The sequence below is a fragment of the Antechinus flavipes genome, chromosome 1, assembly GCF_016432865.1.
Source record: "Antechinus flavipes isolate AdamAnt ecotype Samford, QLD, Australia chromosome 1, AdamAnt_v2, whole genome shotgun sequence".
Lineage (NCBI taxonomy): Eukaryota > Metazoa > Chordata > Mammalia > Dasyuromorphia > Dasyuridae > Antechinus > Antechinus flavipes.
Window position 1 is genome coordinate 262,161,653 of NC_067398.1, and position 16,908 is coordinate 262,178,560.

General features: G+C 35.0%; 1 protein-coding gene across 1 annotated transcript in view; it reads right to left on the bottom strand.

Annotated features, from left to right (window-relative positions):
• Positions 1–16,457, bottom strand: part of OTOA (otoancorin) — an 81,493-nt gene extending 65,036 nt beyond the window's left edge. The window contains exons 1-11 of the mRNA XM_051972364.1: positions 16,402–16,457; positions 14,388–14,479; positions 14,043–14,071; positions 13,918–13,948; positions 13,771–13,798; positions 13,246–13,333; positions 12,102–12,233; positions 8,015–8,250; positions 5,054–5,157; positions 2,349–2,449; positions 1,427–1,566 (exon numbers count right to left, since the gene is read on the bottom strand). Of these exons, the coding sequence (XP_051828324.1) occupies positions 1,427–1,566; positions 2,349–2,449; positions 5,054–5,157; positions 8,015–8,250; positions 12,102–12,233; positions 13,246–13,333; positions 13,771–13,798; positions 13,918–13,948; positions 14,043–14,071; positions 14,388–14,479; positions 16,402–16,457 (1,037 nt within the window). The remainder of the gene's footprint in view (positions 1–1,426; positions 1,567–2,348; positions 2,450–5,053; positions 5,158–8,014; positions 8,251–12,101; positions 12,234–13,245; positions 13,334–13,770; positions 13,799–13,917; positions 13,949–14,042; positions 14,072–14,387; positions 14,480–16,401) is intronic.
• Between the last annotated feature and the right edge of the window lie 451 nt (positions 16,458–16,908).

The window sequence follows — 16,908 nt, forward strand, 5'->3', positions numbered from 1 at the left end:
ATTAAACAAATGAATGAATGAATGAGCAAACAAGCAAACTAACAAGTGAATGAATGAATGAATGAATAAATGATCTTGTTTTTATTGACGTTTCTTGTTTTTATATCACCTTCATTTCGGAATGTATTCCTTCCCCTCCCAGGCTCCAACAAGCCTTTCATTATAACAAAAAAAAAAAAAGTGGGGGTGAGGGGAAGAAATGTAGCTAAACAAAACCAACTGATAATATAATATATTATATTATCTGATATATATATATCTGATAATATAAAACACATACTATCTAGTTAATCTCCAACCCCTGGAAAAAAGTAGAGGGAAGTATATTTTCTTTATTTTTCCAGAGCCAACTTTGATTATGACAATATATAAGTATTCAGATATTTTTATTTGTTTGTTCTTGCTGTTTCTGATACATAATCATCTTTCCTTTAGCAAGCTGCATCTCCTGCATGTCCGTTTCAAAAAGCAATATTTGAGAACGAGGAGGGGGAAAAAATGAACTATCCTACATCAGCACAATAATCTGTGGGTAAATTAAAAGAAAAAAATTACAATTATTCTCCCCACTTTATTTTAGCTGGGGGAAAAAAGACTCTTATTTACAAAGAAAATGCTGTCCTCTGTGATGAGGTCCTGAATGGTGGGTGTGTTGGGCAGAGAGAAACTAAAGAACTGAAATCAGTTTTGTCCCATGACCTCACCCTCTGGAGGTAACCAGTCAGAAATCCAACTTATGTCAATTCCCTGAGACTAAATTCTCCTTGTATATTTACTTTTTGCCCATCCACTGCCACAACCTTCCTTTGGGTCACTCCCTCACTGCTCTCTGCCTTGTAGGAATCTCTCCTTACGCTCCCCCATGCCTCGTGGTATCTCCTAACCCTACCATTGTGGTGTCCCTCCAGATCCTGCTTCTCCTCCAAAGAGTTAACTAAGTCTGCTAGCTAAAGACATACCTTAGCCCTATGGTTTCACCTTTCTCCTGATGAATGGCAAGTTCTATTATTTCTATTATTATTTATTAAATATTATTTTTCTGTTGTTAATTAACTGATGACTATTAAATTTCTGTTATTATTAAATTGCTATTTATTATTTCTGTTATTAATTATTAAATTGTTATTTTCCATTAATTTTTTCTATTAATTATTATTATTGTTTCTATTCTTAATTATTCAAATGCCTTTCTCTGCTATCCCACTCTATTTCATACTTACCATCCCCAATGTCTATTGTATTCCATCATTTTGTCTGTAATCCATTCCCCTAAATAAATCTACCTTTTGCAAAATGAATGGTCATTGTGAATTCTTGACCCCAACATTTGTTGCCTACCGTTATCTGGTGTCTACATCAGCCACATCATCTGTTTATAGACTATCTGGGAGGAGTTCAGAGAGCTAGAGAACTGTTGGGTTCTTACCTGTGAATGGTGGAGATGTTCCTCATGTCAAAGCTGGAAGAGTTGATCCTCTCCAGGAAAGCGTGGGCCAGCTTTGGTGTGATGTCATAAACGGTATCCAGCTGCTTTGTGGCATTGTCATAGCTGATGAACAGCCCAATCTGATAGACAGAGATCCCAGAGGAGATCAGAAGTCCCCGAATGTTATGATAACAACAACAACCTTAATAATAACTGCTGATATTTATATACTGCTTATTTATTGCTCACAAAATCCTTTACCTGCAGTATCTCTTTACATCATCACAACATCCCCCAAAGGTGAATATGAACAAGAATTATCATTCCCATTTTTTGGATAAGGAAACTGAGGTTTGGGTGAATTAAATGACTTGGTCATAATCATATGTCAAGTAAACACTGAAAGTAGAATGTCCCCATCATACTCTCCCTCCTCCTCTCTGACTTCCTGGGCTTTCTTTAAATCTAAAAATCCAACTTTCTGGAAACCTTTCACAGGCTTCTTAATTCTACTGTCTTAACTCTGATAATTACTTCCTATTTATCCTGTATATAACTAGTTTTGTATATGTTTGTTTGCCCAGCTGTCTCCCCCATTAAATGGTTAGTTCTTTGAAAGTAGGGACTATGTTTTGCCTCTTTTTGTATCCTCAACTTTTAGCACAATGTCTGGCACATTGTGACTGCTTAATAAATATTGATTAATTGCTGTTTCTATAATCTCATAATGTCTCTCTTAAATTTAGTTGCTTAGTACTTGAGCAACTTTGCTCAAGACATTAACAATCTTCCTTATCTTAAAACAAAGCAAAGTTGACTTTGGGATCCTTTTCCTTTTAAATCTACTAAGATAGAGAATTGAGGGGTTTAGAGCACTTCTCACTCTAATCAAAATGGATATGAGAGCATGAATGTAACTTACCTCAACAGGACTAATTTTTGTAATTTCTTCAAATGGGAGGTGAACCATGTATCTTCCCAAAATCCAAAGGTTTTCTGCACTAACCCATGATATAGAGTCATCTGGCCAGTAAAAGAAAAATTAGAATAGTCACAAGCATCTTTTTTTGTTCAACAATTTATTCAGTTAAAATTTACTAAAAATCTACTAGATGCATTCAGCAGGGGATAATGAGTCATAGTTAAAAGAGCTTTGTCCAGGTACCAGAAATTTAGTGGATGCCCATCAATTGGAGAATGGCTGAATAAGTTATGGTATATGAGTGTAATGGAATATTATTTTTCTAGAAAAAAGATGAACAGGCTGATTTCAAAAAGCTTGGAAAGACTTAACATGAACTGATGCTGAATGAAGTGAGCAGAACCAATAGAACACTGTACATAGTAACAACAAGATTGTCATGTTCAGCTGTGATGGACTTGACTCTTTTCAACAATGAGGTGATTCAAGGTAACTACAATAAACTGGGATGGAAAGAGCCATCCACATTTAGAGATAAAACTAAGAAAACTAAGAAGATATTTAGAAGATAAAACCAGTATAGATCAAAGCATAATATTTTCACCTTTGTTGTTGCCATTGTTGTTTGTTTGCTTGGTTTTTTTTTCCTTTTGATCTGATTTTTTTTTTGCACATATTTAACCTATATCAGATTTCTTGCTTTCTTGGGAGAGGGGAAGGAGGAATAGAGAAAGAAAAATTTGGAATATAAGGTTTTACAAAAGTGAATGTTGAAAACTAATTTTGCATGTATTTGGAAAAATCAAATATTATTAAAATTTTAAAAATAAATAAAAGGGTATTGATCTTAGAGTAAGAAGAGTTCAAGTCTCAGTTTTGTTAATTATCTATGCAGCAATTTGTCGCCTTTATTTGGGTCTCAATTTTTTGTCTCTAAAATAAGAAGATTAGATGAGATATTTTTGAAGGTCCCTTCTAGGTATAGCTAGTGGTGTAGTAGATAGAGTGCTGGGCTTAAAACTAGGAAAACTCATCTTCTTGAGTTCAAATCTGGCCTTAGAGACTCATTAGCTGTGTGACCATGGAAAAGTCACGTAATTCTATTTGCTCTAGTTTCCTCATCTGTAAAATGAGCTTAAGAAAGAAATGGCAAAATACTTCAGTATCTTTGCCAAGAAAATCCCAAAAGGGGTCATGAAGAGCCAGCCATAGTTGAAAATGACTTATCAATAACAACAAAACTTAGGTTAAATGTTCTAGGAAAGCATTCCAATAAATAAAATTAATTCTAGATTTTCAACACTTCAGGGAATTTCAATTCTTGCATTCTAATCCTTTTTAGTGTTTGAGCACACCCATTTGCAATGGAACAACTGAAATTCATTCATCAAACAAGGCAATTGGACTATATAACACGAAGATACTTCACAGTTTATGATTGATTATATAGACACTTAAAAGAAAGGTAATATACCAGCACATGGATATTTTTGTACCAGCATGGTTTCTTCTCAGTTAAGAATATCTGGAAACTTGGTGAAATTAATGGTAATGCAAGATGTCTCAATCACACTCAATACTCTTATGAAATTCTTGGGACAAACATTCTTGAATCCAACCCTTTTAGTAAGGAAGAAATTAACTGATCATCATCAGAGAGATATTCATCTGCTTAGAATTCTTGAGTTCACCAAGAAAATGGTTTCTTCTAGTCCATTAAGGTACTAAATTGTAATTGAGTATCCTGAAATTCAGGCCAGTAGATACCTTCATGATCTCAGAATCTACCTTGCCACCTATGTATGCAAAGCAAACTGCTTATTAATTGGAATTAACATTATCACTAGGTTGTCTTCATAGAAACCAGTTTTGTGACTCTGTAAGGTATCTCCATTTTATCTCAGGGATGTTATAACATAATAAATATAATAGTGATACAGCTACATATTTATATTGTGCTTTACAATAACAGACATTTCCTCATTTTATATAACAATATATAACATAACAATGATTCTTTAAGATAGGCAGTGCAACAATTAATACCCCCTTCTTATAGAGGAAGGAACTGAGATTTATAAAGGAAAAATGAAATTTGTCCATTGTTACACAGCTTGTAGATAGCAGAACCAGGACTCAAATGCCCAAAGTAAATTATTTTAAATTAACTTTGGTTAAGGATAAAATTAATTTAAAATAATTTACTTTGGGCATTTGAGTCCTGGTGTCAAGATCTCTTGAAATCAAAGGCAAGTAAGTGTCATGATTCCAAGAAGTTTTGGAATTGCTGGTTTAGACAGAAAATGAGTTATTACCATTTCTGAAAAAAGTTGTTCACATCCACTTTCTTTAGAGCAGTTCAGGTTAACTGAAGGATTTAATTAATTTTAAAATGATACATTAACTATGATATTTTCCCCTTAGCAGACACCCATACCTTCTGAATGTACTCATTAACTATCGAGAATTTTGTTCCCTAAATCACTAGTTGAAAGGGTCTGATTTATAATGGAAGGTACAAAAAACTTGGGTGTAATGGATATTCTTGACTTTGTATAGCTGATGCAAACAAGAAGCTAAGCAAGTAATTTTTCCCTCTCTCTTCCACAGAGGGGATAAGCTGCTATTTAAAAAGCTTTCCCTCTTTCTAGCACAAAGAAATGTGCTAGACTCCATGGCAATATTCTGTAGACTTTGGATCTCACCAGTTGAGTTGGCAGATTTCTGTAAAATCTGAGTCATCCAGGAGTAGAGTGCTCTTTGTGAATGAGCGGAGGTCTTGTCATAGAGATCTTTAAACACTGAGGACCTTAATAACAGAAACAAATGTCAATTAGAGAAAGAAAAAGATAGCGATTCATTTCCCACTCTGATTAGAAAGGGTAGATAGTGGATAATGAAGAGCCTCTTTTTAAACACTGTACTCAGGGCAACCACCTCAACATTTTCCATCTCCCTATAGTACTACATCATAACCTCCATGCTGAGTATCCTCTCCCTTTTTATGTCATCTCCTATTAGATTGTAAGCTGTGTTTTTAATAATAATAATTAATAATTATCATTATAACTTGATATAACATTTAACAATAAATAAATAAATATATAAATAATACATATGATATGTAAAATAATAAATAATTTTAAATAATATTTAATAATACATTTTAATAAATTGTTTATTTATTGACTAAGTACATCAGTTTATTGAATATAAAATATGAAGAGATCTTAGAGATATTGTACTTTCAAGGAAACTGAGATTCAGAGGGTAATTGACTTGTCCAAAATTGTATGATGTCTTAATGGGAAAAAAGAGCAGGTATGCAAACAGATATAGGAAACTTAGAAGGAGAATGAATATAAAAGTCAGCCTCAACAGAAAGAATTCATTTTCTCCTCCAAGAGGAATGCTTAAACTTATCAGTTATTTACTCCTCCAGTGTAAATGAGTTTCAGATCCTTTACTGAAATTAGGCTTTGACTAGAGGAAGGAATGTTAGTAGACACTGACCACCTAAGGGAAATCAGGAAGGGCAATTTTCCAGAAAAGGAAAAAGGAACAGAATGGCATAGTTCTGGAAGAGTCAATGTAGAAAAAAATCTATAACAAGGCAGAAGAGCTGGTGTCAAATCCAAGTTCCATCATTTATTACCTATACGACTACAGACAAATCATGTCCCTATTCTGGACCTCAGTTTTAGTCACTTGTAAAATGGGGTGGGGACCTGACATGATTGGACAAGATGATCTTTAAATTCAGGAGCGCTATAAAGTTCCATGAGTTGTAGATTAATTATACCTACTTTGTAATTTTGTCTAGAACTAGTTCCTGAGCCCTTATTCTGGGTAGGACACCTTAGTAGAAACAAGTTCTCCTCTATATCTCTGCATCACAAAAAAAAAAAAAAATTCTACGTGCAATAAAACTTCATTTATTCCGCTGTCCTAGGCTGGAATTCAAGATAATTTAGGTTTGAGTTTGTTAAGCAAATAGTGAAGAGATTATATTTTTCTCACAGGCCTCTATTTAAAGAAAGCCCAAAGCAGCTGGAACCTGTTAGGAATGACAGGGCCCTAGTAACAGGGCTGTTTGGAAGCCTCTCCCATCACTGATATACTCCGGGAAGCAGCAATTATATGGGGCAGGTGAAATGGCAGGATTCACCTATCATAAACTATTGGGTGTACCTACAAAAATAAACTGGTTTTCAGTACTTTTACAAAGCCTTTGCATTCTAATGATCAGTTGTTTGAACTTTATTAAGTCATTATATGACTTCCCTTCTTCCTTAATTGTAAGCTTCCAAAGGCAAGAACTATGGATAGAGAGCCAGTTCTGGCGTCAGGAAGATTCTTCCTTGTGAGTTCAAATAGTCTGAGACACTTAACAGTTGTGGGGCCTGGGCAAGTCACTTAATCCTGTTTGCCTCAGTTTCCTCATCTGTCAAATGAGCTGGAGAAAGAAATGGCAAACTATTCCAGAATACTTGCCAAGAAAATCCCAAATCGTGTCACAAGGAGCTAGACATGACTGAAAAGTAACTCAACAGCATCAACACCCTAGATGCCATTATTCTTAGTGAAGACAAGGCTTTGTATATAATGGGTGCTAAATAAGTGCATGAAGGTATTACCTCCTCTGTTATAATTATGGTAATGAGACTGGAATCATATTATGTTCATTCTCAGTCCCATAGGTTTGAACACTCAGTCCCATTCAAGTCTCTGATAATTGAGCACTGATAATAGATCACAGATCATCACAAGCATGAAAAGAACTCCAAAGCTATATCCTACTCATGATGTCAGTAGCATAAGTCTACGTATGGACAGGAACCTTCCACTAAATCCGTACTATATTTCAGCTTAAAGATTTTACTGAAATCTCTTGCAAATTCAGTGCTCTTTCCAATCCTAATTCAATCTCTCTCCTTCAAAATTCACTTCCTACCTAGGCTATGTTCCCCACCATGAAACTCATCTCTTTCTCACCAGTCTTGGACTTTGCCTCTGTCATGCTGAGCACTGACAAATGTGCTTTCACTTTACAGCTAGCCCTTCCACATTACAGCTTTGTGATTTCTATATACCTAAGGTTAGCATAAGAAATTAAATGGGAATTTTGAAGGAGTTTTGTGGGAGCCACAGATGACATATTAAAGCTACCAAATGATATAGAAAAGGCTTAGAAATTCAGAAATGCATGAAATATATGCATAATATTGTATAATATCAACCCAAGTTTTACTACAAATACCCCATAAAACAAAAAGAAAAGCTTCAAACTTCTTTAATACGAAGGCAGGGCAAAAAATTTTATATGGATTTTCCAGGTGGGGGAAGCTGCCATACTATATACACCCATCCCTCAATGTGGAAGAGATAACTGTACTTTTTGAGGTACCAGGTCACTTTTCAGCCATTTCCAAATTGCTACTCTACTCCACCCCCTACTTTTGGAGTCGCCTTTTTTCTATTATCATCCTCCATTATTATAACACAAGCTCCTTAAAAAAAGGTGTCTTATTTGCTTGTAGATGTGTATCTCTAGCATTTAGCACAGTGCCTGGTAAATAAATAGTTAAGTGCTTCATAGATACTTTATCTTTTCTTTTTTTTTTATTCCCAAGACCATCAGCTGAAAGAAACTACAAGACACTCACAAATTCTTAAAGGAGTCTTCCTGAAGGTTCCTGGGAAGGTTCCCAATGATCTCTGGCTGGAGAAAATTCCCAGGGGAAACCCTTAGTACTTGGCCTAATATATCCACACATTCAATGGAACTCATAACCAGGAAGCATTTCTCTAGGGTGATGAGGAACAGAGTTCGGTTCACCCCTGGTGTCTGTAAGGCAAGGTTCTGGATTTCCTCCAGATCAATCACTATGTCGTCCAGCTCCTGCAAAAAACAAGAGAGAGAGGAGTGGTCTGTTGGCTTTTGGTGTGTTTTGTTCAGTTGGATCAGAACCTTTGGGGAAACAATACTTTGTGGGATGAAAATAGCAGGGAAAATCAATGCAGCTTGACTTAGAGATATCTCAGCTCTACCAGAATCTATTTTTTTTTGAGAGAATAAGCATTTAATAAGTGTCTACTATAAGCTTGACACTGTACTAGGCATTTTACAAAAATTATATAATAATAGCTAACATTTATATAGCACTTACTCTGTGCCAAGCACTATGCTAAGCCCTTTACAATTATTAGCTCATTTGATCTTTAAAAAATTTTTATTAAAGCTTTTTATTTTCAAATTATGCATAGATAATTTTTCAACATTGACCCTTGCAAAACCTTATGTTCCAAATTTCCCTATTCCCCCTCTTCCCCTCTTCCCTAGATAGCAAGTAATCCATTATATGTTAAACATATTCAAATATATGTTAAATCCCAAGATAACTATATAAATATGTATATGTATATATATATTGTATTTAACATATACTTTAACATATTTAACATGTATTGGTGGAGGGGAGTGAGGGTGGGGGGAAGGAGGGGAAAAATTTGAACAAAAGGTTTTGCAAGGGTCAATGCTGGAAAATTACCCATGTATATGTTTTGTATATAAAAAGCTATTATAATAAAAAAAAGAAAAAATATATATTAAATCCAATACATATATATATTTATAAATTTATACAATTATCTTACCAGCATCTATTCTTAGGAATAACACAAGAGAGTCATTTGAAGTCCTTCAGAACCTGGATCTATCCAGCCTTGGGTTTGTTTGCTTCTTGTCTTCCACATTAGATTGTGAGTTCTTCAAAGGCAAGGGATTATATTTTGTCTCTTTTTACATGCTCAGCTCTTAGCACAGTGCTTGGCACATAGTAGGCATTTAATAAGTGTTGGTTAACTGAATGAACTAAATAAAACTGGTCTGCTTGTTCCTGACACAACAAACCATGTATTTGAATTAACCATCTTCCAAGCCTGGAAGGCACTCCATCTTTACCTCTGCCTCTTGGAATACTTGGTTTCCTTCAAAATCCAACTCAAATGTCAGGTTTGATGGGAAACCTTTCCTAACAGCTTCAGTTGCTAAGGCACATGTTTGCAACTAAATGTTTAATAACCAACTCTCCTTATACAACATAACATTTTCATCATCATTTTCTTAAATCTAGACAGTCAATAAAAAAATAAATCAAGCCCTTGTTTGTAGTTTGCTGATTTTTGAGGTTTAAATATTTACAATAAAATTTAACAATGGGCTCTCCAGCATTGAGCATAAGGCAGCTGCAGTACACATGGATATATGTGACACAGGAGTTACCTCAGGGAGTCAGTGTGAGGAAACAAGTAAAGCTTTGCCCTATCCCTTCTAGCAGCTTCTTTAGTAGAGAGAATGGGGCACTCAGGACACTTTAAAGGGAGAGAAAATTCCTGCTCCCACTCTATTCTTCCTCTATTTGGAGAATGTAGTTTGAGACTTAAACAGCTTTTTATCATGGGGGCCAGGGAGAACCCATACATTCCATTGGTTGGCCATTGTTCATCTGTCCCACTATTTCCCCTCCTTGAGGGAATTTTTTTTCTTTTTGTCTTTGTACCTCTAGCACCTAGGACAGTGCCTGGTATTTAGCACAGAATTAAATGCTTGTTGATTGATGATTAAGGTTTGAGAAATTGATTCTACTGATTCTATTTTGTTATTGATTCTATTCTGTACCACTGCTGCCATTTTGTTTAACTTCCAAAGTTCTTTTTCTTTGTCTTTGAGGTAAATTCAGAAGCTTATATGGGTGCAGAGGTTCAGTTTTCCTTCTCTGAGTGAAGTTTAAAAGTTCAGTTGCACTATAAATCACTTTAATTAAAAGGAAATTTGTTATCTCTATAATACCAAATGTTCTTATACCACTAGAGGAATTCTGTTATCTATATACCTTTAGTTATTCTTGCAGACTCTTTTAATCAGCATTTTCTAATGACAAGATGAAAGGAAGGACTGTTGTTAGGATCACATTCCTGATTTCCAGTCACTCATATTGTTTTACCCTTCTATAATGTCACTGGCTTTATAAGCAATCATATTGTTTTCCTAACCATATTGTTATTTATGATGTTGTCTTCTAGTTTTTGGATATACCTCCTTTTTTCCTACAAAAATGTTGTCAGCCTTTATTCAGGATCTTAACCGATTGAGGAGGCTGGGACCCTATTTATCGGCAAATTCATACTTTGCTAATAAATTGATCTTGCTTGGAATTTTGTAATTTGTAATTTATATCTTTGGCAATAGAGTGTTACTTATAGACCATGATAACAATATTCAAGAACTTTTGAGCAAATGCATTTTGAAAGACCAATGTATAAAAAATATTTTAGCAGCTTTTTTTTTAATGACAAGGAAGTGAAAATTGAGTGGATGCCCATCAGTTGGGGAATGGATGAATAAGTTATGGTGCAATGAAATAGTATTGTTCTATAGGAAATGATAAGCAAGCTTATTTCAGAAAATCTTGGAAAAACTTACATGAACTGATGCTGAGTGAAGTGAACAGAACCAAGAAAATGCTGTACACAATAGCAACATTGTGTGATGATCACTTATGATGGAATTAGCTCTTCTTAGCAATACAGTAATTCCCAATGATTCCAAAATATTTGTGATGGAAAATGCTATCCACATCCAGAGAAAGAACTATGGAGACTGCAGAATGAAGTATATTATCTTCACTATTTTGTTTTTTTTTTCTTTCTGAGGTTTTTCTCTTTTGTTCTTATTTTTCTTTCACAACATGACTAATATAGAAATATGTTTTAAATGATTATACATGTATAATCTGTTAGATTGCTTGCTGTCTTGGGAAAGAGGAGGGGAGAGAGAGAGGAAAGAGGGGAAAAATTAAGAGTTCAAAATCTTATAAGATGAATATTGAAAACCATCTTTACATGCAATTGGAAAAAAAATACTATTAAGTAGGAAAAAAGAAAATAAGCTTTGAACTTTAGAACATCTTATATTGTCTTCCCATTAGCCAGTTCTGAAGTCAACTAATTTTGCCTTGTGTAGGACTTTTATTTTGCCTTTTGTTTATCTGATAAGAATAAGTGAATTGTTATTAAGCCTTAATGTTACACAATCATTACCACAATGTATTTAGAGAAAAACTGAATCATTTCAGCTAACTCATTTCTGGAGTTATCTGTGATGAATGAAGATGATCTTCATTACAGAATAGTCAGGCACATCTTAAAGATGCTTTTCCAAATTGGCCAAATACCCTCTTCAACACCTGCCTCCAATATAAGGAAATCTTCCCAAATTCTGTCGTTCTGAATCCCTAGGAACCTCACACTCACTCACTTCTTATTGCCTATAAGAAAATAATTTACAAATTACTTTTGAATGAATTAGAGATGGTAAAGTTTCCTTTCTTTTTTCTATCCTTATTTTATTCCTTATCAGAGTTCTCCTGGTACTTTTTGGTTTCTGAATACAGGGGAAAGAGGGAAACACCCTTTTATTAAACTCAATAACTATTTCTTCTTGGACATTCTCAGATAGGAAAAGGAGAAGGCATTTGACATGCATTTTTCCCTCAAGAGTTAAGACAAGAATTGGGTCAGTTATGTATTTGTCTACCATTTAGCACAATGGCTAGTTCATAGTGGATACTTAATAATAAAAGCTTATTGATTGCCTGCAGCATTGCTGGTGCTGAGGTATTCTCAGCAGTTTTAAGGACCTGACTCCTCTCTATCTCCAGGTCCAGATCCACAATGCTAGGGCCTCCTTACCAATCGGCTCTTTTTGTCTTCAAACAGGCATTTCATAGCAGTCCGGAATTGCTGGTCATCGGTGTGTCGGAAATCTGCCAGCAGCTTCTGGGGCTGATACAGAAGATTCTCCAGGTAATTTTTCATGGTAGCCTGAGAATGAAGGGGATAAAAGCAAATTGACGCAGGGCGGATGCAAGGATGCCTTTTAGATTGTTTGGCGAGTTGCCCTGCTTTTCAGTTTCCCTAAAGGCTTCCATTTAAAGAAAGCACAAAGCCATTGAGGGCTGCCAAACATTTCAGGGGCTACCTTAGAAGTCTCTGTCACATGACGCCAACAAGAGATACAGGAGTTGGAGAAAGCAAACATGAATTCCTTTTCCCTGGGACCAGGAAACAGGGATACTGTGGTCTTTCTAGGTGACATGGTCACTCCTTGGGAGACTGTTTTGACTCTAGCTTAAATAGGGCACCTGATTCTTCCTGGGTTTTCTGGGGAGGGACTCTCATATTGCAGAGGTTTCTGTTTTGAAAGCTAGCTGTGCTACTTACAAGTGTTAAAGTCAGAATACAAACATATAGAATATTGCCCTTTAAGCAATTTCTCTTTCAGGTCATCCTCCCCATTTTTCCATCCCTTCCCTTCTTGTTCTCATAGGATGGCACAAAGAAAATAGTATGTCTCAGAAAGTTTACCATCTAAACATGTATAAAAATGAAACAACCAAAAAAGCCATATCTAACACCTCACTTTTTTTTGGTCTAATCAGAAAATACTCCTCTCAAAGGCAGCACCCAGAAAATCCTCCCTAGCTATTTCCCCCTATAGGAAAAAGTCAGCAGAGAGAAGGAGATGCTCTGTGTTGCATTCCCCAGTTAGAATGTAAGCTCCTTGAGAAAAAAAGATTGTCTCACTTCTGCATTTGTATCCCTATAGCTTGGCACAACGCCTAGAACATAATAGATGCTAAATCAATGCCTGTTGATTGACTGATTTCAGTCATCATGAATAATGATGAACAGTTCTATACGAGTTTTTTTGAGGCTGTGAGAAGTCAGACTGAGAGCTCAGGAAATAATTCTAGCGGCAGCAGCAGTCAAAAAAATTTCAAAAAGAAATAGGTCCAGTGATGTGACTATGTCTTGAAAGTAAGATTGCACAAACCTGAAGACTGCTCACAGTAAAAGCAACATTTCGTGAATGGAAATAGGCCATGAGTCTTTGGGATAAGTCCGATGTCCACACATTAGAACTTTAATTGGAAACAGAAAGGAGATACAGGTTAAGGATTTGCTGTGGTCAGTTATGACTGTCAGAGTTAATGGAAAACAGGAATGTGGACAATATGGGCAATGAAAATAAATAAGTTGGTAGTAGAATACCATAATAAGTGAAAATAATGATGATAATTTTAATTATAATAATTTCCAAATATTCAATAATATAATCATAATCCACCAAATTTAATATAAAAACCTTATCATTTAAGGAAAATCTTGTTTGGGGGGTTCATTACAATCCCAAATCTATGATTTTATTTTGTGACTTATTAAAAATATATTAAGTTCCCATGATATTCCACATTCTATGAAAGGCATTAACCCACAACAACCTCACCCTTCTCTCCCAAACCTACAGTTCTTAGAAGAATGCTCTGGAATATGTAGAACCTTGTATTCTTTGTATTACCTCTGAAACTGGATCAAATCCAGAAGAGCTGTATGGGGAAATAAAACAGAAAGACAGCTTAAAACTGAATCACCACAGAGAGATCAATGTTGCAATTATATTTGAAACCGTAATGAGAAGCAAGCAAGATCCCATGGAACATATTACCATTCAGATATCTTCCCTCTATTATTTCTTCCTAGAAGGCACAAGAGATAAAGTCAAATATTATCCCCCAATGTTAGTGTGTTACGGTAGAAGGAATTTTGATTAAAAGAAGATTGAATACTCACTGCCATTTTCTGCAGTAATGGATGCAAATCTGTTTTAAAAAAAAAATCCAGTGAGCATATAACTAAAGTTAGATTATCCGACCTTCTAAAATACAAGAGTACCATAAATGAAGAGCAAGAAATGACATATATGGGTAATTCTTGATAAATTATCACCATGAATACCAACCTGTACATAGAATGAGACATTTAAAACTCTGAAAACTTGAATTATAACCATCTGACTAGACATAAATATCTTCCCCATCTTAGAATATCATGTACCTAAATTGATCTAAACTTATTACAATACATTTCATAGAAGTTTTCCAATGCATGGAAAATCACTTTTCCTTCAGGACTTACCCTGCCTCGAATTTGGAGATCTCAAAGCTGCCACTGAATGGCCCATCAAGAAAAGAAGCAGGAAATAAATTCTGAGTTCGTTGAACATTATCCTGTAGTTGATTCAGTTAAAAGAGACATTTGGGTTTGCAAGAGGAAACAAAGAAAGAAAATTATAAAGATAAATGAAAGAATTTCAAAAAAAATCATGTGCCCTTTAAACTTTTATAATAATAAATAATGAGATTTTAAAATTTTAACATAGCTAGATTTAATCACAAGTACATTTATATGTTTATGCAAATATATAGCTATAGAAAAAAAAAAAGTTGGTTTTTGGAAGCAGCTTACCTAAGTTCAAACCCCAGCTTGGCTAGTTAGCTGCTTTGTGACTTTGGACAGTCCTTTCTCAGCCTTTTTCTTATTTATAAAATGAGAGAATAGAGGAACTCTAATGTCCCTCACATTAATTCCTATGATTTCTGATTTCCTATGTAAAATTTGTGAGTATTCAGCAACTTAGTTTTTTTAATAATAGCTTTTTATTTTCAAAATATATGCAAAGATAGTTTTCATCATTAACCTTTGCAAAATTTTGTGTTCCAAATTTTTCTCCCTCCCTTTTCCCCATCCCTTCCCCTAGACAGCAAGCAATCCAATATAAGTTAAATGTGCAATTCTATAATATGGAATATTATTGTTCGGTAAGAAACAACAGCAGGATGATTTCAGAGAGGCCTGGAGAGACTTACACGAGCTGATGCTGAGTGAAATGAGCAGGAGTAGTACGACAACAATACTATATGATGATCAATTCTGACGGACCTGGCCATCTTCAGCAACGAGAGGAACCAAATCAATTCTAATGGAGCAGTAATGAACTGAACCAACTGCACCCAGTGAAAGAACTCTGGGACATGACTGAGAACTATTACATAGAATTCCCAATCGCTATATTTTTGCCCGCCTGCATTTTTGATGTCCTTCATAAGCTAATTGTACAATATTTCAGAGTCCGATTCTTTTTGTACAGCAAAATAATGATTTGGACATGTATATTTATTTTGTATTTAATTTGAACTCTAATATATTTAACATGTATTAGTCATCCTGCCATCTAGGGGAAAGGGTGGGGGGAAGGAGAGGAAAAATTGGAACAAAATGTTTGGCAATTATCAATGCTGTAAAATTATCCATGCATATAACTTGTAAATAAAAAGCTATTAAAATTTTTTAAAATGTGCAATCCTATATATATTTCCACATTTATCATAGGGCACAAGAAAAATCAGATCAAAAAGGAAAAAGAAATAAGAAAGAAAAAAGCAAGCAAATAACAAAAAAGATGAAAATACTATGTTGTGATTCGTACTCAATCCCCATAGTCTTCTCTCTGGATGCCGATGGCTTTTTCCATCAGAAGTCCTTTGAAATTGGCCTGGATCACCTCATTAGCAATTTAATTTTTAATGGATAAATTAAATCATGGATTAGATAATTCCTGTCTTCCTTAGGGATCTTAAACATTTTGAAGGTAGAGGCTGTTTTTTTAAAAACTATATAAAAATTGAGGCAGCTAGATATTGCAGTGGATAGAGCACTAGCCCTGAAGTCAGGAGGATCTGAATTCAAATCTGGTCTCAGACACTTAACACTTCCTGGCTGTGTGACCCCGGGCAAGTCACTTAACCCCAATTGTTTTAGCAAAAAATAAATAAATAAATAAATAAACTATATAAAAATCACCATGGAACTAAATGTGGCTCACACAGCTCAATAAATGTAATCTTAAGTGACCACTACAATTATGTTCTCTAATTCATAGTAGTCCTTGCCTCAGTTTACATTGAGGTTTAACTGCTCTCAAGGAATGATCACCCATAAGGGCTAAGAGTGTGCTGCTATCTTTTGATTTTTATCATACCTAATCTTGAATTTTCATAGGTTCACACGATTGAAAACTGGGAGGGACCTTAGAGATGATCTAGTCTAGTTTCCTCATTTAATACACAAAGTCTAGAGAGAGGGTACCAACCTATTAAGTGAATCAAGCCAATAGAATTTGCTGCTAGCAGTGGATAAAGTCCTCATCCATCAATGTGGTTCTCCGAAGTTGCCTTCTATTTGAGTGAGGACATGCTGAACCAGCCTAGAGATGTCTCTTCTATGTCTTAGGCTGCCCCTCACCCATGGAATAGAATGCTGCCAGACCTGAGAATTACAGAGAAGAGCAAATGAAACTACCTTTGTGGATGACCTGAACACTGTCACCACATTAATCTTTCTGAAAGGATTATCTCAATTTCTTGCTCAAAATCTTTCAATGTCATCTGTCACTTTCAGAATGAAATGCAAATCAATCAATCAATCAATCAATTGTCAGCCTGACAATTAAAACCCTTTATAATTAGGTCCTACTTTATCTGTCTGACCTTATTTCACACTATTCCCCTGTAGGAACTCTTTGCTCCAATATAAGTGCTACATAGATTTATGGGTTTTTTTATTCACTTGTTTCAATTGTGACTGACTCACTGTGACC